At 53.5% G+C, this 19,738-nt stretch overlaps 2 protein-coding genes across 2 annotated transcripts in view; both read left to right on the plus strand.

The window, feature by feature from the left end:
- Positions 1 to 1,341: 1,341 nt before the first annotated feature.
- DIRAS1 (DIRAS family GTPase 1) lies at positions 1,342 to 1,938 on the plus strand. The gene has a single exon (XM_032628966.1). The coding sequence runs from the start codon at positions 1,342 to 1,344 to the stop codon at positions 1,936 to 1,938; it is 597 nt and encodes a 198-aa protein (XP_032484857.1).
- A 4,393-nt stretch (positions 1,939 to 6,331) lies between these two features.
- GNG7 (G protein subunit gamma 7) overlaps positions 6,332 to 19,738 on the plus strand; it is a 151,076-nt gene continuing 137,669 nt past the window's right edge. Inside the window, exon 1 of the mRNA XM_032628630.1 lies at positions 6,332 to 6,430. The gene's annotated coding sequence lies outside the window, so the exon portion shown is untranslated. The remainder of the gene's footprint in view (positions 6,431 to 19,738) is intronic.

Consider the following 19,738-nt stretch of genomic DNA (forward strand, 5'->3'; position numbering starts at 1 on the left):
TGCTTGTGCCAGCGGCTCTGTGGAGTGGGCACTGAGACTGCTCCCATTTCACAGATGAGAACATAGAGGCTCGGGAACATCAATTTACTTGCCCGGGTTTCCACCGCCAGGGTCTTTCACACCATTGGGTCTTGCTCCCCGCCCCCCACCCCCACCCCGCTCCCGCCCACCACACACACACCTGAGGGAAGTAGCATGGCCTGGGTGCAATCTTGCCATATCTTCTCTATCCCATTGTAGACCCGGCCCCGTGTTATGGGACCCTCAGAGATGGCTGAGAAGGAGGCAGGGAAGGGGTCTCTGCTGTTTCTATAAGTAAGGACGCAGATGCTTGGAGACAGGCTTCCTGCCTTCCCACCCCCAGGTCACAGTTCTTCTCCCACCTCCATCATTTCAGGAATTGCTGTGCTGTGTGACCTCCCGAGGTCACTGGACCTCTCTGAGCACAGGGTAGGGGAGAGGGGAGAAGAGGACCCCCTCGCAGGGAGTTCTGTTCCTACGGACACATCAGACCTGAGCGGGAGGCCAGGGCAGGCCAGACCATAGACTGGGTTTGGAGTTCAGGGAGCGAGGCTTTCTCTCTTTAGGCTAAGTTTTACTTTTCTCATCTACAGCCTGGGCTGCTGTGGGAAACCCGCTTCATGATTTGCAAATTCTTGGACCTCCAGCACCAGGATCACAGTTATGGGATGAGGGGAGGAGAAGAGCTTTAAAATGCAAGTTCCCAGGGCTGTGGCCCTGAACCAAGGGATTCACCACTTCCAGGGCTGAGGCCCTGCAGTCTGCATTTTAAAGATGCCCTACCACACAGCTCCCACGAGGTTGACGAGCCTCTGGGCTGGAGTGAGAGCAGGGAGCCTGTGATGGCCGGAGAGAGGCACCCCTTTACTTATTTTGTGGAGGAGAAACCTGAGGCTCAGGGTGGCAAAGCAGCTTGCCCAGGTCACAAAGCCAGGGAAAAGCCAGTGCCACCTGGGGGCTGGGGGAGCATGCAGGTGGAGAAAGCAGTTGGTGTGCACCCCACGGTGGCATCTCCATGCCTCTTCCAGCCCAGAGACCACTCCTCCCCCGCCGGGCAAGGAGTTTAGGCCCCAGATTTCGTTGAGGGGAAGCAGACAGGCAGAGGGTCTGGCTCTGAGCCTGTGTGCAGGGCAGAATGGCAGAGTCGACCAAATCAACCGGGATGCAGGAGAAATGCCGCTCCTCTGAGAGGCCGACCTTCCCACCCCCTCCTAGTGGGTGGTCGCTCTTGTCTGACACTCCTCTCTGTGCAGGGTCGGTCTGGGGTTCTAGCAGCCGAAGCGAGCCCTCCCGGCCCCACCCCGCACCGCCGCGTGGAAGATGCCTGAACAGAGCAATGACTACCGGGTGGTGGTGTTCGGGGCGGGCGGCGTGGGCAAGAGCTCCCTAGTGCTGCGCTTCGTCAAGGGCACGTTCCGGGACACCTACATCCCCACCATTGAGGACACCTACCGGCAGGTCATCAGCTGCGACAAGAGCGTGTGCACGCTGCAGATCACCGACACCACGGGCAGCCACCAGTTCCCGGCCATGCAGCGGCTGTCCATCTCCAAGGGCCACGCCTTCATCCTGGTCTTCTCGGTCACCAGCAAGCAGTCGCTGGAGGAGCTGGGCCCCATCTACAAGCTCATCGTGCAGATCAAGGGCAGCGTGGAGGACATCCCCGTCATGCTGGTGGGCAACAAGTGCGACGAGACCCAGCGGGAGGTGGACACCCGCGAGGCCCAGGCCGTGGCCCAGGAGTGGAAGTGCGCCTTCATGGAGACATCGGCCAAGATGAACTACAACGTCAAGGAGCTCTTCCAGGAGCTGCTCACGCTGGAGACACGCCGGAACATGAGCCTGAACATCGACGGCAAGCGCTCCAGCAAACAGAAGAGGACAGACCGCATCAAGGGCAAATGCGTCCTCATGTGAGCCCAGAGCGCCCGCCGCCGGCGCCCTGCTGTCCTGGCCCCAGGCCTCTCCCCACGTCCTGTGCCCCCGCTGCCCCCCTCCGCCCCCTCTTCCCTCTCCTCTTCCTCCTTTCCCCTCCCCCCTACCATCTCTTCCACTTCTTTCCCTCCAATGTCTCCGGCGGCGATGAGGCCCTGCCGAGCCTGTGGCAGACCTGGGGCTCCAGCCCAGCTCTGTCGCGCCACTCTGCCTTCCCCTCCCTCTTTGCCCCGCCCCCCGTCCTGTCTGTAGCCCTGCCAAAGCCAAGCGCTGGAGGTGGCCCCCTTGATCTGCACATGGGAAAACGGGGGAAGCTGCCTGTCCCCACAGGGACTCAGGAAGCCGGTTTTTCCTCCATCTCCGTGTCTCCCAGGACTCCCACCTCTGACTCTGCCCCCTGGGTGCCCCCAGCCAGACCTGCACCCTGCCCCTACATTAGATCACTGTGACCTTGCCGGGGAGGAGGGAGTTGAAATGCACATGGACCTCAGATTTTCTTTTCTCCAACTTGGTGTTTGACATACACTCCCCTCCCCCTTCCATCCCTCATGACCTCTGGCCTGTGCCCCCCTCCCCAGGTCCCAGACCACCCCTCTTGCCCCCGTCCCCACGGATTGGTGGGGGGCCTTGCGGGCTGGGTCTCAGGCCGCCAGGCAATAACCACAGGGCTCACAGCAGTGCCCCGCCAGCCCGGAATCTCACTCCTCGCCCCGCCTGGGCTTGGGGTGCAGGCAGGGGAGGTCCGGGACCGGCCGATGGCCACGGCACAACTCCAGGGGACTGTCTGGAATGAATATGGAGGGACTTCCCGGACATAGCCCGCAGACAGAGATCGAGACAGTTTGTCGCCACCGAGCCCAGGGCAGGGGACCCGGGGTGCTGGTGAGGGGTTGCCGGGCCCTGTCCAGAGGCAGGCATCTGGACCCAGCACCGGCAGGATCTGAGGGGCTGGATGCAGAGCTCTGCCCAGCCTGATTCCTCCCACCTACGGGGCCCCCCCCGGGGGGGGGGCGCACCCAGGAAGGCGTGGGTCCCTGCCACCACTGTGAGATTCTGTTTCTGTGAGTGTCTAGATGACACCACACTCACGGGACCCAGTGAGGCTGTGTCGGACAGTATGAAGGTGACCTGTAGGCCTGGGGTGGGGTGGGGGGCACCCATGGGATGATGCATTGGGCCCCTTGGTGCGCTGGGCGGATGGCTTGTGTCTAAGCGTGTGTGTGGGGCTCCTGTGTGTGTGATGGTCTGTTGTGTGATCCCAGTGTAGGGTGTAGGCAGGGGTGGCTCGTGTGGTTGCCAGGAGGACCAGACACCTGTGATGTGTGAGCCTTGGCACCTGCAAGAGTGTGACTGTGTGCAGCTGTGTTTTGGGGAGTGGGTTACGGGATTTAGCAGAGAGCATCTGTGGACCTGTTCGTCCCGACTGTCTGAGGAGCACCACGCCTGCTGCACTCTGTCGTAAGGGGGCTCTCAGCCCAACATCTGTATCCATCAGCTGTTGCTGGGGAACAGAGGAGCGCAAACTCAGCAACTTGCAACAGCACACATTTGTGGTCTCAGCATGAGGCCAGCTGGGCTGTGGTCTCATCCAAAGGCACGACCGGGGCAGATCCACATCTAGCTCATGTGCTCCTGGGCAGCATTCAGTTGCCTGTGGTCTCAGGACTGAGGGCCTCAGCTGCCTGCTGGCCGTGGCTGGAGCTGCCCTCAGCTCCCTGCCTCCTGGGCCTCTCCCTGGGGCCACTCACAGCGCTGGTGTCATCAGGTGCAAGGAAGCGGCACGTGTGTGTGTACGTGCGCGTGTGCACCCGCAAAAGAGCGGTCATGTGACCACATGGACTGTACGTGGGTAAGAGGGACTGTTTGTGTCCATCTTGGTAGCAGTGTGTTTTTTTCCTTCTGCATCTGTATGGCTGTTCACTCCGCAAATATTTACTGGGCCCACTGTGAGAAGGAGGGAGAGTGCGTGTGTGCACGTGTGTGTCACCGCCCGGCGTGTGGACAGGCCCACGGAAGAACAGGTAGCACCCTGTCTGAGCACTGCGGAACACCCCTGTCCTGTGGCGGGTCCAGGGCCCACCAGCAGCTGGTGTTGACCCCTCCCACTTGAAGGTGCCGGAGAAAGTGGGGCTGTGCAGGGGTCTGCAGCCCTTTCTCAGGGACACACCCTGATAGCACAATCTCCCTGGGGCTCTGCCTGCCTCCAGGCCTCTCCTGCCCCAGGCCCTGCCCCGACCTTGGGGTTCTCCAGCAGGAGGGGGCCCAGAGCCTGCCCCAGCTGCTGGCCCGTCCTGCCTCGGCACCGCTGGGTCTGGGGACCGTGCCAGGCCGCGCTTGCTGTCCCCGCCCCTGCCCCCTCGCCTCCCGCATGTGGGTGCCCCCCGCCCCCCGCTGTGGGGTCTGTGTAGCATTCGCTCTACAAATAGTCTTCCTGCAATAAAGAAGTGGATTCCGCATTCCCCAAAAGTGTGCCTTTTTTGGGTTGGGGAGGTCAGCTCGCTACCTGTAAAGGATGAAAGAGACCAGAAAGATGGGGGTGAGGGATGGGTCTGTGGGAAGAGTTCAGACTTTTGTGACGAGGACTCTGGGGCATCATGGGAACATTTCAGTGCTTCACCCCTGTGACCCCCACAAGAGATCACACCAGCCCTGCTGGACCCTGTACTTCCTGCAGCCATTGAGGTGAGCGGGCAGGCACTATGATCCTCATATTACCTGGAGAACAACCTGCAGGATGTAAAGCAACTATACTCCAATAAAAATTAATTAAAAGAACAACAACAACAAACAAACCTACAGGGCCTCAGTTTTCCCATCCACTAAATGGCTCAGGGCAGATTTCGTGAATTTATAAACATGGCCAGGACTAGAGTGAGAGAGCGAGGCACTCACCACATGTGACAAAAAAACTCAGCCATCTAGATACATATTTTACTGCAATATTTAATGTAGAGGAAGCCATGATGAACAGAACATCACTATTTTTGAAATAAAGACAGGATCTGACAGGGCTGGGGCTAGAGAGTAGCAAAGGAGGTGGTTTGCACCAGCGCAGAATCAGATCTTGTCTTTCTTTAAAATTTTAGTTATTTTGTTCATCATGGATTATTTCTGCATTTATTTTGACTTTTTAAAATATGGCATTTATATAGTATTTATCTGGATGGTGAGTGTTTTGGGGTGCCCCTTTAGGTTCAGGATTTGAGAAAAGTGCCTCACTTGCCTCACCCCAGCCCTGCCCTAATCTGTCTTTGGGGCTGCAAGAATCGCCAGACCTGATTTTTCAAGAGTGCCTAGAAATCTGGATTTCTCTTTGTGAAACAACCTGATTTTTAAATGTTGGCAACGAATTTAGAATTTTACAGCATTTGCGGGCCACCAGTTTGCAACCCTTGTGCAGACAGTAATTCCTCCTGTGGGATGGAGCTGGGGAGTGAGATGCTGTCCCCAGGCACCTGGTTCTGTCTGTGCACCGCAGGGGGTGAGCAGGGAGGTTCCTGCAGGGATGACAGCAGCCGTGGGGGGGCCCAGCTGGGAGGCCAGCAGCTCAGATCACAGAGTAACAGTGTTGCACAAAGTTCTGGAAGTCCCAGAATACGGTGGCTCCATCCTCCTGTATAAGAAAGCCTCCCCTCCATGACCGCTGGGTACTTTTGGAGACATACCAAATGTTTCCCAACATCAACGAGGGAGCATGTTAAAAATGCACATTCCAGGCGTTCAGTTCCTTTCAGGATTCTGGTTCATTCGATTTGGGTGGGGGCCCAGGAATCTGCATTTTTCAATCAAGGCCCAGGAGTTAGGATATTAAGAAACCCTGGACAGGGTTGGGCAAATGACCTTGAGTTTAACCTCTCTGAGACTCAGTTTCCACCCCTGTGAAACGGGGGGTAATATCGTCTCGCCTCCTAGCCTTATGCAGAGCGTTCAACGAGAGGAAGCAGTTATTATTATTGTCTTGCAGGTCAAGCGACTGATTAGGAGGGGATATTCTCCCCCCGCACGTGAGGTAGGATTCGGATTTGAAGCCGCGGCCCCACCCGGGATTCGAACTCGCGAAACGCCTCGCGCCTCCTCGACGTCACTAAGTCACCTCTGAAACTCGGCTCGCCGCCCCGCTGCGGGGTGCCCCACACGGTACCTATTTGCGTATTAGCATAGCTCCTCCCCCCTGCGCGTTCTCCCCTTGCGGGTGGCCAGCAGCAGTGCCACTCAACGCTCCGCCTCCCGGCCCCGCCCACGCCCCACGCCCCACCCCCTCTCCCTGGCGCAGCCTACCCCGCTGCCTGCCCTGCGCCCCGCCCCGAGCCCTGGCTCCCGCCGCCGGCGCCCGCGATTGGCCGCGTTGGGCGCCAATGCCCGCCCCGTGCGAGCCGCCCCCGCCCCCGCGGAGGGGAGCGAGCGCTCGCGGGCCCGTGGTGGGTTCGGCTGCGCTGCGTGAGGGGCTGGGGCGGTCGTGGTGGCGCGAGCGCAGGTAAGGGCGCGTGCGGCCGCGATTTGGGCCAGGGTCTGCCGCCACCGCCTCGAGTGCCGGGGGCAGGGCGCGGCCGGGGCGGATGGGAGGCCCGGGCGGCCGCGGGTGGCGAGTTCTGGAACGGCTGCGGACGGACTCGGGGGTCGGGGTCTGTGAGGAGGGGCCGGGGATCCGGCTTAGGGGTTGGGGTCGGGGTTCCTGAAGGGGGTGCTGGGCTGGGGGTTTGGGGTGGAGTTGGAGGCTGGAGCTGGGGGTCGAGGTTAGCTGGGGAGGGGACTGCGATGGAGTTGGGGGTCCCAGTGGCCGAGGAGGGTGATAGAGGAACTCGGGGTCAGGGTGAGCTGGCACAGGGCCAGAGAGCTGAGTTGGGGGGAGCCGAGGGAAGAGGGGGCGTCAGGCTCCTTTCAGAAAGCTTCCGAGGGCTATCAGGAGAAATGGAGAGTTAGGAGTCTGTGAGTGATGAGAAAGGAGGGGTGGGGGAGGGAGGTGGGATAGAAGCTGAGAGACAACCCCCCCCCCCCCCCGGTTTTGCGGGAGGTTGATTATTCCGGAGGAATTGGGGGGATCTCGGTTAGAAGTCAGTTATGAGGATTGTGGAGGGGAATCGCCTCCACTTTGGCTAATCACCTGGTGTAGAAGGGGGCATGGGGCAGAAACCCCTTGGCAAGGCAGTGAGCTGCAGGAGATGGGCTTTGGACACACTTTGCAAGTTCTGTTTCTAGGAGGCAGGGTGCAAAGGGGAAGCAGAAAGGCTCGTGTTGGTGACCGAATTTTTCAGGAATTTGAGGGCTCAGGAGCCCGGAATCAAAGTGGGAGTTTTGGGGACAATGATATTGAGGGAAGTGGGTGGCGCTTTTATTTTTCCTGGGGAGCGGGGGTTGCTCAGGGCTGGAAGGTGGGCGGTAGAAGACAGGCGTGATGAGCAGCAAAGAGCCAACGCCAAGTTCACAGACTTGTTCAGTCGCGTGCTGTGGTCTCGCACGGGTTGAGAGTGTAGCGGGCTCTGGAAGGTGGGCCTGTGTTCCCATGTCCACTCGGGCTGCTTGCTTGGCTGTGTCGCCTCTGGGGATTTAGTTTACTCCTCTGTAAAGTTGGAATAATAAAATAGGAGCAGGTACCTCACAGGATGGCTGCGAGGGTCAAATGAGGGGATGCGTGTACCTCGCACGCCCCTGGCACATGGCGAGGGTACATGTGCGTTGATAATAATGTTCTAAATTAAGGTTTTTTGGGGGGGAGGAAGGTGGGTGGGTAGAATTACTGGGTTGTCAGGGAGGGGAGAGAAGGAATCACTTGAAGCTTGACACCAGTCCCTCAATCTTGGGGTGCACATAAGAATCCCCTCTGGAGCTTTAAAAAAGAATCTGCAAAAACAATTGTTTCTTCATGTTATTAAAAATGAGGGGAGAACAACAACAACAAAAGCCAGGTCTACGTGCACCTGCCTGGATTCTGAAACTTTATCGAGGAACAAGCACATCTACTTAAGAGAAAGCTTCTCGGGTGGTTTTGATTAAGTGTACCCCACAGGAGCCATTCGGATGTGTGCCCTGAAGGGGACCACTGGGCCACGATTATATGAGCTTTACAGCTTGGGTTCACGTGACGGACCAGGGTCTTGCCCCTTGGCAGTGCTGACAAACATCGCACTGCTGGCATTGGGGCTGGGTCTGTGGGGGGCCGTCCTGGGCACTGGGGGGCGTGGAGTAGCATCCCTCGCCCCATCCACTCAATGCCAGGACTCCTCCCCCGCCAGTGTGACAATGACAGATGTCCCCAGACGTCACCCCCTGCCCCCAGGGAGCAGAATCACCCCTGGTGGAGACACCTTTCGGAAACAAAACTAAGTTATTTTCTCCTTTAAAGGTCACACCTCACCTTTGATCCTTAGGAAGTATGGCCATTCAGATTTGGGCTAGTTTTTATATCATCTCGTGTTCTAGTTTTGAGAGGAAAAAAAAAAAATCACACCGCTTTTAGAGAATTTTAGAAATGCTGACTTCTTTCTAGGTGGGTCTTTTGTGTGGCTTTTGAACACCTATACTGATTTTGAATATAGGATTAATTGATTGGCTGCAGTCACTGGAAGATGCCTACATTTGCGATTTGTTTCCTTGCCTGTAACCTAGTGCAGGAGGCTTCTACAGGAGCTTGAGTTCTTCCAGTGGTTCTTGGTCACCACCTGCAAATAATTGTCACGGAGGCCATTGTTCTCTGCTCCATGTTTCCTAAAGCCTGGGGCCCTATAGTTTGAAGGGAAAGACAACTGAATATGAATTACCCTGACACACAGACAGTTCAGCTTCCTGCTTACTGAGTGGAAGCATTTTTCTGGGTACACCCTGTTGTGGTGTAAAAAGTGCCTTCTTCTCACCAAAGTGTTATTACAGGTTTTCTCATTTGCATCTGGAAACAGTCGTCTTTAAAATTGTATTTCCTATGGCATTTGTGTTGTTTTCCTTTGGCTGTGCCGAGGGGCATGCAGGATCTTAGGTCCCCAGCCAGGGATTGAACCCGTGTCCCCTGCAGTGGAAGCGCAGTCTTAACCACTGGACCGCCAGGGAAGTCCCAGGCATTTGTGTTCTTGAAGCTCCTGTGTAATTTCTTAGGGAAGCGTGGTTGGGCCAGGCTTCCATGACTTTGGAACTTTCTGGAGCTTTCTAGAGAGGACGGTACCCAGGACAGTTGCATGAATGCTGGGTGTTGACCCAAACTTCAACCCCTTCCATTGCTCCCTGCAGGCTGCTGTGTCTTCACAGCCCAAGGGAGATGGGCTGAGCCACGTCTTTGTTCTGGGAAGGTTTGTCTCCTGCAGGCCCCGTCCTTGACGATGTCAAGGTTTGCCATGTTCAATGCTCATTTCAACAGCTCTGGACCTCGCTTTTCACCGCTTCTCTCTTGTGCTGCCCTTGGGCATGGCGTCTCCCTCTCTCTCTTCAGGGTCTAGAGAAAAGTGTTCATTCCGTATGTCACCCAGGAGACCTCAGAGACCTGACTGGGTCACTGAAAAGGTGGGTGACTTGTCCCAGGCACTCACATCCCGCCCCCTCCTCGTCCACACTGTGACGTTGCATCTTGTCCTGCAAGCTGGTGGATAGGGGGGCTTGTGGGCAGCTCTGAGACTCTTAACAGAGAGAGTACCAGTTCTCCCTGAGAACCTTGCAAAGGGCAAAAGTCTTACTTTTTTATTTTTTAAATTGAGGTACAATTGCCGTTTCATAAAACTCAGCCACTTTAGCACACAGTTCAGTTTTTTCGTACGTTTATCGAGCTGTGCAGTAATCTCTAGAAACCCGTCTTAGAACCTTCCATCACCTCAGTAAGATCTCCATCCCCATGAGCAATCACCCTGATTCCCCCTCCCCAGCTGACAACCACGAATCCACTCTCTGTCTCTGTGGATCGGCCTGTTCTGGATGTTTCCCATCAATGGAATCACACCCTGTGTGTCCTTCTGTGTCTGGCTTCTCTCACTGAGCATCGTGTTCTCAGGGTCCAGCCACGTGGTAGCGAGTGTCAGGGCTTCTCTCCTTTCGTGGCTGAGTGACGTTCCCGTGTGTGGAGGGACACATGTTTATCCGTTCACCTGTCGGTGGACATCTCGGCTGCTCCCACATTTTGGTAGTAAAGAATCGTGCTGCTATGTAAATGGCTTTTTTCCTGGGCATTTGACAGCCCACTAAACTGAAGCTCAGAGGTTGGGGGTGGTCATGCGGGCATCAGCACCCCCGGATCTGCCTTTCTCTCTCCTGTCTGTGTTTCTTCCCCCCTTGAGTTAAGTGTTTCCCCGTCTCTCGATCAGAACATCCCAGCTGGCAGATCAGCCTCTGGTCTCTCCCGCTCCGATGGGTTGACCCCCCCCCCCCCACCCCATGACCAGAATCTTCTCTCTAAAGCTGAGATTGGTTCGTCATTTTCCCGCCACCTTCACCAGCTCATCACCCACTCGACAAAATCGAGATTGCTCCCTTGGCCCTTGGTGGCACCGGGGAGTTGGGCCCACCCCACCTTCGGAGTGACCTTCACTTGGCCTCCAGTTACCACCGCTCCCAGTCCTCCTGGCCTCCCGCCCAGCTCAGGCCCCCCGGCTTTCCTGGATGGTGCAGTGTGCTGTCTCCTTTGTCTGAAATCTTCCTTCCTTCCTTCCTTCCTCTCCCCAACAAAGGCTGGTTGTGTGCCTATTTTAAGCTTCAGACCGGGTGCCAGGCTCCGGGAGCACCACGTGAATGGGACGCTTGTGTGCGTGTGGGGCGCAGCGTAGAGACGGGGCCCCCGGGGCCTTTCTGTCCCTGGCCCGGCTCTCTGAGTTGGGGTCCCTGGGGGTGGCGGAGATGGGGGCCCAGGCCTGTGTGTTCCATGAGCTCCCCAGGTACGCGGCGACAGGAAGAAGTCTGTTGGGGGGCGGAGAAGTGGGGATGACACCTGTGCATAGGACGTCAGGGGCAGAGGCCAGAGAGAAGGTTTGCACCGAGAAGTTTGCCAGGGCCAGGGTCTCCCCCCTCCCTGGGCACGCTAGACCCTGGGGCTGGTCATCCTCTATCCGGGGCCCTCCTGGGCACCGTGGCTGTGGAGCAGCTCCCTGGCCTCCATCCTGTCGATGCCGGGATGCAGTGCCGAGGGGGAGAAACTGATTTGTAGAAGTTGCTCCCCTTTTGGGATTTTCTGAAAATTAACTGTTTGGAGATGATAAAAGACAAAAAGATGACCCATCTTTGCAGTATGTCAATTAGTTTGCTTTTCATGACTGTGGGTGTGCATGGGAGTGTGCATGTGAGTTTCCGCAGCTCTTTGCTAACATGATGAGGTGCCGGGCAAGGGGCCAGGTGAATCTGGGGTGCACGTTAATTTGAAACCTGCCTGCCAGCTCTGCTTTGTGACAGTTACTAATGATCGTATCTTTTGTCCTTGGTTGTCAGGACCATGACCCCTGCCCCTGCCTTCTTAAGAAGCTCCTTAATTTGTTGGACAAAAAAGTCAAGAGAAATCAAAAACAGGAGATGAATCCAGCCAAGTCCGTGCAGCTCCCGTGCTGGAGCAGACAGGCTGTGGCTGGGAGGGTCAGAATAAGGCCCCGGCCCTACCAGCCCTGTCTTTGCCTACTTGTGTGACTTTCCTGGGGCCCCCGTAACAAAGCGCCACAGACCAGGTGGCCTGAAGCAACAGAAATCTGTCTTTTCCCAGTCCTGGAGGCCAGAAGTCTGAAATCAGTGTGGGTCGAGCCACGCTTCCGCTGGGGGCTCCGGGGCAGGGTCCTTCCTGCCTCTTCTGGCTTCTGGAAGGTGGTAGTTTCCAGCAACTCTTGGTGCTCCGTGGCTTGTAGATGCATCACTCTGGTCCCAGCCTCGGTCATTACGTGGCCATCACCCTGTGTGTCTGTCAAAGAAAACCCAGGACTGGACAGTAGTTAGAACAGTAAAAACAGACTTTACCCTGAAACGATTGCAACGGGGAAAAGAAACCTCAGTGTAGAACTAGGCTCCACTCTGAATACGGCATGGACACGCGGGGACGCATAGCCAGGGAGCCGGTGGGGGTCCGTGGATGGAAAATGGCCAAGAGGAAGCATAAGGGAAGATTCTGGTTAAAGGGACCTCTGAAGATTCCGGCTGCAGGTGGCCGGATCAGACATCACCTGGGGGAGGGGCTGAGGAGCCGTAGCAGGTATTGGGAGTTATCAGATGTGGAGGCTGGGGGGGGTCTCAGTCAACCAACTTAGCAGGATCCTTGTTAAAACTGGACGATGCAGAGATGAACACGGGAACCCAAACGTCGAGGTCCCATTGAAAAGTTCAAGGTAGCCTGAGTAGAATCGGGTCAAGGAGAGCATCTATATCAAGGCTCACGTGTGTCCACATTTCCCTCTTCTGAGGACACCAGTCGTTGGCTTAGGGCCACCCTACTCTGTGTGACCTCACTTTAGCTCAATGACACCCACAAAGATGCCATTTCCAAATCAGGTCCCATTCCTAGCTACCAGGCCTAGGCAGCGCACGTATCTTTGGGGGGGGGACACTGCACCCCACGCCACCTAGAAAGGGGTCACCCTCATGAGGTGGGAGTCAGCTTTTGTGGGGCACTGTGGTCCTAGTTTCTAAATGCGCTTTCCCCCTCTCCCCCCGTTCCCTCTCTCTGAACACCAGAAAAGTCAACATTGGCGCCATCTGACAGAAGATGGAGAACTCGGGGCCTGACCGGGCCCCTGGGAGGAAGCGGGAGTTTTCAAGTTCTTGGGGACAGGAGCGTGGAGGAGGTCACAGGTTACCTCGCAGCCCCGGGGAAGCTCTTGGTTATTTGTCCTCTGTAGGACGAGGCAGGAACACCCTCCTTGGCCACTTCCAGGTTGTACAGATCCAGTGAGGCACCTCTGGACGAGCTGGTGGGAATTTTCTGTAAACATGAGGCGTTCTTGTTATTAACGTGATGGGTTTGATGAAGGCAGGGTTTCTCCTCCTCGGCAGTGTGGACGCTGGGGGTCCGTCCGGTCATCCTCTCTGGGGGGCTGTCCTGGGCACTGTGGGGTGTGGAGCAGCCTCCCCGGACCACACCCACTCGATGCCAGGAGCCCCCACTCCTGATAGCCATAGATGCCCGAGACATGGCCCAGTGTCCCCCGAGGGGGCAGAGTCACCCGCAGATGGGAACCATTGGGCTGAACTATGTCTGATAAGATTTTACAATTCTATGATTGCACTAAAGTAAAAAGATACTTTAAAAAATTTTTTTAATTTTAATTATTTATCTTTGGTCGCATTGGGTCTTCGCTGCTGAGCACGGGCTTCAGTAGTTAGCTGCTCCACGGCATGTGGGATCTTCCCGAAGCAGGGCTTGAACCCGTGTCCCCTGCATTGGCAGGTGGATTCTTAATCACTGCGCCACCAGGGAAGTCCCCAAAGATACTTTTTTTTGCTTATTTCTTTTTGTTTTCTGTTTTTATTTTTTGGCTGTGCCGCACAGCATGTGGGATCATAGTTTCCAGATCAGGGATCGAACCAGCACCCCCTGCACTGGAAGTGCGGAGTTGTAACCACTGGACCACCAGGGAAGTCCTTTAATAGACTTTATTTTTTTTTAGAGCAGTTTTAGGTTCGCAGCAAAACTGAGCAGAAAGTACAGAGGTTTCCCATACGCCCCTGCCCCCCATGTGGACACAGCCTCCCCCATTATCACCGTTCCCCACCAGTGAGACATTCGTTATAATCAGGAAACCTACGTGGACATGTCACTATCACCCAGTGTCTGTAGTTGACCTGAGGGTTCCCGCTTAGTCTTGTATGTTCTACGGGTTGAGACAGATATATACGGACATGTATCCACCTTGACAGTACCATGCGGAATAGTTTCACTGCCCTAAAAATCCTCTGTGCTCTGCCAGTTCATCCTCCCTCCCCATTATTTTGTTTTTATGGGCAAGGAGCTAAGAACAGCTTAGTAACCTTGAGTGCCTGTAGGGACAGGTTTAACTCTGTAGTGTACGGAGTTTTATATGAATTATTCCTCCACGGTCTCCACTCCAAAAAGCCATGCTGTCCAAACAGAAACAGGATTTGAGCCTCAGATGTAATTGTATTTTTAAATTTTTTTGGCTGCGTTGGGTCTTTGTTGCTCCACGTGGGCTTTCTCTAGTTGGTGGTGAGCGGGGGCTGCTCTTCATTGTGGTGTGTGAGCTTCTCATTGCTGTGGCTTCTCTTGTTGCAGAGCATGGGCTGTAAGCGTGCAGGCTTCAGTAGTTGTAGCACGTGGGCTCAGTAGTTGTGGCTCGCAGGCCCTAGAGCGCATGGGCTTCGGTAGTTGTGGCGCACGGGCTTAGTTGCTCCTCGGCATGTGGGATCTTCCCGGACCAGGGCTCGAACCCGTGTCCCCTCCATTGGCGGGTAGATTCTTAACCACTGCGCCACCAGGGAAGTCCCTACTTTTTAATATTTTAAAATTTTATTTTATTGAAGTATAGTTGATTTACAATGTTGTGTTAATTTCTGCTGTACAGCAAAGTGACAGTTATACACATATATACATTCTTTTTTTTTTTTTTTAAATTTTGTTTTCTGTTACGGTTTATCCCAGGAGTTTGGATATAGTTCCCTGTGCTCTACAGTAGGACCTTGTTGTTTGTCCATTCTAAATGTAATAGTTTGCATCTACTAACCCCAAACTTCCATTCCATCCCTTTCTCTCCCCCGCTCCCCGCTTGGCAACCACAAGTCTGTCCTCTATGTCTGTGAATCTGTTTCTGTTTCATGGATAGGTTCATTTGTGCCGTATTTTAGATTCCACGTATAAGTGCTATCATATGGTATTTGTGTTTCTTTTTCTAACTTACTTCACTTAGTATGATAATCTCTAGTATCAATGTTGCTGCAAATGGCATTATTTTGTCCTTTTTTATGGCTGAGTAGTATTCCATTGTATATATGTACCACATCTTCTTTATGCATTCATCTGTCTGTGGACATTTAGGTTGCTTCCATGTCTCAGCTATTGTGAATAGTGCTGCTATGAACATAGGGGTGCATGTGTCTTTTTGAATTAGAGTTTTCTCCAGATATGTGCCCATTTGGTGGGTCATTTTTAGAGCTACTGAAATATCTGCAGGTTGAAAATGTGGATTGAGAGTCAGAGCATCTTGGAAAGTCAGTTGTGGAAGGGCCCCGAGATTGACCAGTCCAGGGGGCAGCGTGGCTTATGGGCCAGATCCTCCATCGCCATCTATTTCTGTAAGGCGCCTGAGCTAAGAATGGTTTTTCTGTTTGTTTGTTTGTTGTTTTGGCCCTGCCTCGCAGCTTGCGGGATCTTAGTTCCCCGACCAGGGATTGAACCCAGGCCCTCGGCAGTGAAAGCACTGAGCTCTAACCGCTGGTCCCCCAGGGAATGGGCCACCACGGAATTCCCAGAATGGTTTTTACATTTTTCTTTTTCTTTTTAATTGGGATATAGTTGCTTTACAATGTTGTATTAGTTTCTGCTGTATAACGCAGTGAATCAGCTATATGTATACATATATCCCCTCCCTCTTGGACCTCCTCTCACCCCCCATCCCACCCATCTAGGTCAGCACAGAGCACAGAGCTGAGCTTCCTGTGCTATACAGCAGGTTCCAACTAGCTATCCTTTTACACAGGGCAGTGCACATACGTCAATCCCAGTCTCCCAATTCATCTCCCTCCCCCGGCCCCCTGCTGTGTCCACACGTCAGTTTTCTATGTCTGCGCCTCTATTCCTGCCCTTCAAACAGGTTCATCTGTACCATTTTTAAATGGTTGAACAAAATCAAACGACGTCTGATATGTCATGACACATGAAAATTACAGAGTTCACGTTTCAGTGTCCAGAAGCAAAGTCTTATTGGCACAGATCCACATGCATCCGTTCACGTGTTGCTCATGGCGGCTTTCCCACCACACACGAGACGCTAAGGCTCTCAAAGCAGAAAATATTGATTCTTTGGCCCCTTCCAGGAAAAGTCTGGCCGCCCCTCTAGTCCAATTTGTGTGATTTACAGATGGCGAGACTGAGGCCCAGCAGTTTCCCGGGTTCATGGCAATGCTGGGACTTGAGCTTGGGGTTTCATAGCTTTCATGGTTTCATTTAAGCTCTAGTATCAGGAGAGCAAATAATACTTGACTTCTGAGACGTTGCCTCTGATGCTGCCTAGTTAGGAGCTTGGATTCCCATAGCCTTCTGGGTGAGCGGGGGTTAATGATTTGGGAACAGCTGTATGGAATGATTATATTTCCCGTAGCATTGTGCCCTACTGAGATGGATCATTGATTTTCTGTAGTGTCATGAGACGTGAGGGATACGCGTCTTAGAAATAACAGGCTTTTAGATTTAAAGAACCGTGGCCTCTGATAGCTCAAAAATAGGTCTCATTTTAAGACATCAATTATGTTTATTATAACGTTACTTAAAAATGTACAAACATCAAACTTTGTATATAAATGTCTGTGCTCGTAACTTTTACATAATGAACAGAAAAAAGCATGTAAAGTAAATGAAAACAAAATAGTAACACAGTGAAGTAATGGGCATCCAAATGCACATTCAGATGGACGCTTGTAATGTCAGGCGATGGGTGTCTTTTAGAAAGATGTTCCAAGAGCCACAGTTTGCCACGCAAAGCATCCCAGAGCGTCCCAGAGCGAGCTTGGAAAAGGCCAGGTTGCGGTGAAAACTAGGCTCCCTTCCCTGGGCTGGGGCTCCTTGCTCAGCACCTGCTGAACTTAGCACTGCCTTTCTCTTTAGGTTGAGAAACTGACAGATTAGTTCTTCCAGGCTGACTTGTAAATATTTGAGGCAGGAGCCAGAAATGGAATTTTTTTTCCCCTTCAAATTGCTACTGAATGAAATGCAGAGCTGTTCTTTTTTTTTTTTTTTTTTTTTTTTTCCCGGAGTTGTTTTTGACTTGAATGATTGACAGCAGGAGGTGGTGGGAGGAAGCTGGGCTGGTGGGGCTTTGGGGAAGAGCTGGGCGGTTTTTATTGTTTAAAAAAATAGATTGGCTTCGTTCTGTCTCTCTGTCTCTGTCTTTCTGTCTCTGCCTCTCTCTCTGTCTCTCTTTGTCTCTCTCCTTCTGTCTCTGTCTTTCTGTCTTTCTCTCTGTCTCTCCCTCTGTCTCTGTCTCTCTGTCTTTGTCTCTGTCTCTCTCTCTTTGTCTCTGTCTCTCTCTGTCTCTTTCTATCTCTCTCTCTCTCTGACTGTCTCTTTTTCTCTGTCTCTCTCTCTCTGTCTCTCTGTCTCTCATCAGACGGTTCCAGGAGCTTCTCAGGGACTGTGTAAAGAAAACAAAGCATGTCCAGTGATGTTCACAAACCTCACATGTGTGTGCAGTTTGGGGCCATGAAGGACAGGGGACCAGGGTTCTGGAACCTCAGGTTCCAGTCTCAGCTCCATTTCTTTCTTTCTTTTTTTTTTTTTTTTTTAATATTTATTTATTTATTTGTTGTGCCGGGTCTTAGTTGCTGCATGTGGGCTCCTTAGTTGTGGCATGAGAACTGTTAGTTGCGGCATGCATGTGGAATCTAGTTCCCTGGCCAGGGATCGAATCCGGACCCCCTGCATTGGGAGTGCAGAGTCTTAGCCACTGCACCACCAGAGAAGTCCCTCAGCTCCATTTCTTATTTCCAAATTGTCAAAGTCCCCCCTCCTCTGGGCCTCTGCTTCCCTCACTGTGAAATGGTGCATAGGATAAGCTGATACTCATGCCCGTCGCTCTGGGTGCCACAGCCAGCACCCCACGTGTCGTCTCTAAGAAGGATAGTGGACTGCATTCCGAGATCTGCTTTTTAAAAAAAATTTTATTGAAGTATAGCTGATTTACAATGTTGTGTTAATTTCTGCTGTATAGCAAAGTGATTCAGTTATACATATATACTCTTTTTCATATTCTTTTCTATTATAGATTATTACAAGATATTGAATATAGTTCCCTGTGCTCTATAGTAGGACCTTGTTGTTTATCCGTCCTATATATAATAGTTTCATCTGGTAATCCCAAACTACCTGTTTCTTTTTAATTAACTTTTTTTATTTTGGACTAATTTCAGGTGTCCAGAAAAGTCACAGAGGTAGTACAGAGAGTCCGGTGTACCCCTCACCCAACCTCTACAACCACCAGCATCCTGCTTTCCAGGGGTGCCTTTGCCACCCTAGGAAATCAGCATGGGTGCGTCACCATTGACTCAAGCCCGTACTGAGTTTGGATTCCACTAGCTTTCCCTGATGTCCTTTTCTGCCCCAGGGCCCCCTCCAGGATCCCACATGACATTTAGTCGTCACATCTTCTTAGCCCCTCTGAGCGATGACAGTTTCTCTAACTTTCCTTGTCTTTCATGCCTGGACAGCTGTGAGGAGGATGGGTCGGGAGTTTTGCAAGAAGCCCTTTGGTGTGGGTTAGTTTAATGCTTTTCTTGTGATTGGATCGAGGTTACAGATTTGGGGAAGAACCCACAGCTGAGTGCCTTCTCGTCCCGTCCCGTGGGTCCCCGACACCCACGTGGCATCACCCAGATGTTAACCTTGAACACCTGCCCCAGGTAGTATTTGCCCCCTCAGGTATGCAGAGGCCCAGATTAGTCTCCTCCCTGCCCCCCGTCCCTCCCCCGCCACCAGAACTGTTCCCGGACGGATGCCAGATTCTCCATCCTCTGTGCTGTGAACTTTGCCTTGCATCTTTGCAATGTGGTGTCAGCTTTCTCCTGGTTCGATCATACCCAGCGAAGGCTGTGCTCCTGGAAGTGACTTCAGGGAGTTGAAAACTCATTGTCTTGCATACTGTGGCCGCAGACACTGCTGGGTGTTGGGGAGAAACGTCTTCATCCTACTGTGAGACACATGGGTCCCACCCATCCCAAATCCATGCATTGGTGGGGGGCGGACTTGGACGGGTCCCTCTGCTGGTGACTGAAATCCCAGCGGAAGCCAGCCCTTCCTGAGTGTTCTGGCCCAGCTTTGCATAGGTGCCATGTTCTGATCAAAGGAGGGGGAGTTTTGAAACCCCAGGGAGTTTTTTTTTTTTTTAATATGTATTTATTTATTTATTCATTTTGGCTGCGCTGGTTCTTAGTTGTGGCATGTGTATCTTTAGTTGCTGCGTGTGGACTTCTTAGTTGTGGCATGCGGGATCTAGCTCCCCGACCAGGGATCAAACCGGGGTCCCCTGCGTTGGGAGCGTGGAGTCCCACCCCCTGGACCCCCAGGGACGCCCCCGAAACCCTGGGGGAGAGTTTTGGCACAGACGGCCCGAGGCTGGGAGGCCTCCTGAGGGCGCTGCTGCCCCTGCCCTCCCGCCTGGGTCCCTGCCTCCGAGCAGCGCCCTGGGTGCTGGCTCACACATTGGAGGAGCATCTGGCCAAAGCAGAGGGTTGCTGGAAAGCAGCCTGCTTTGTGGGGAGGTGTTTGGTGTGTCCTTTAAAAGTGAAACTGGGCACCCCGGGGAGATGTCTGGGAGAAAGCAGGCAGGAGTTGCCCCCGCTCTGGGACCTGGGATGGTGAATGGGACCCTTTGTTGCTCCGAAGCCTTTTTTTCAGTGGCCTCTTTACTCAGCCATCAACGTCGGATGGTGCCAGGGACGGGTGTAGGGACCATCCCATGCATGTTTCCCGCCGCCCCATGGGAGGGCCCTGCCAGTCATGGTAGTTTCTGGGAATCAGTAAATCAGTTTATCACATGCCAGACACCATCCCCCTTCCTTCTCCCCTACCCCTGCCCCTCTCTGCTCAGCACCGCGTGAGCACCCTAACTCACCTTCCTGCATCCACTTCCGCCCATTCTGATTTCTTTTCTCATCGTGGTGAGTTACACGTCGCTTTAAA

Source organism: Phocoena sinus, chromosome 3, assembly GCF_008692025.1.
Source record: "Phocoena sinus isolate mPhoSin1 chromosome 3, mPhoSin1.pri, whole genome shotgun sequence".
Classification (NCBI taxonomy): domain Eukaryota; kingdom Metazoa; phylum Chordata; class Mammalia; order Artiodactyla; family Phocoenidae; genus Phocoena; species Phocoena sinus.

Coding starts and splice junctions, on each gene's coding strand:
- DIRAS1 (XM_032628966.1), top strand. CDS start 1,342: ATGCCTGAACAGAGCAATGACTACCGGGTGGTGGTGTTCGGGGCGGGC.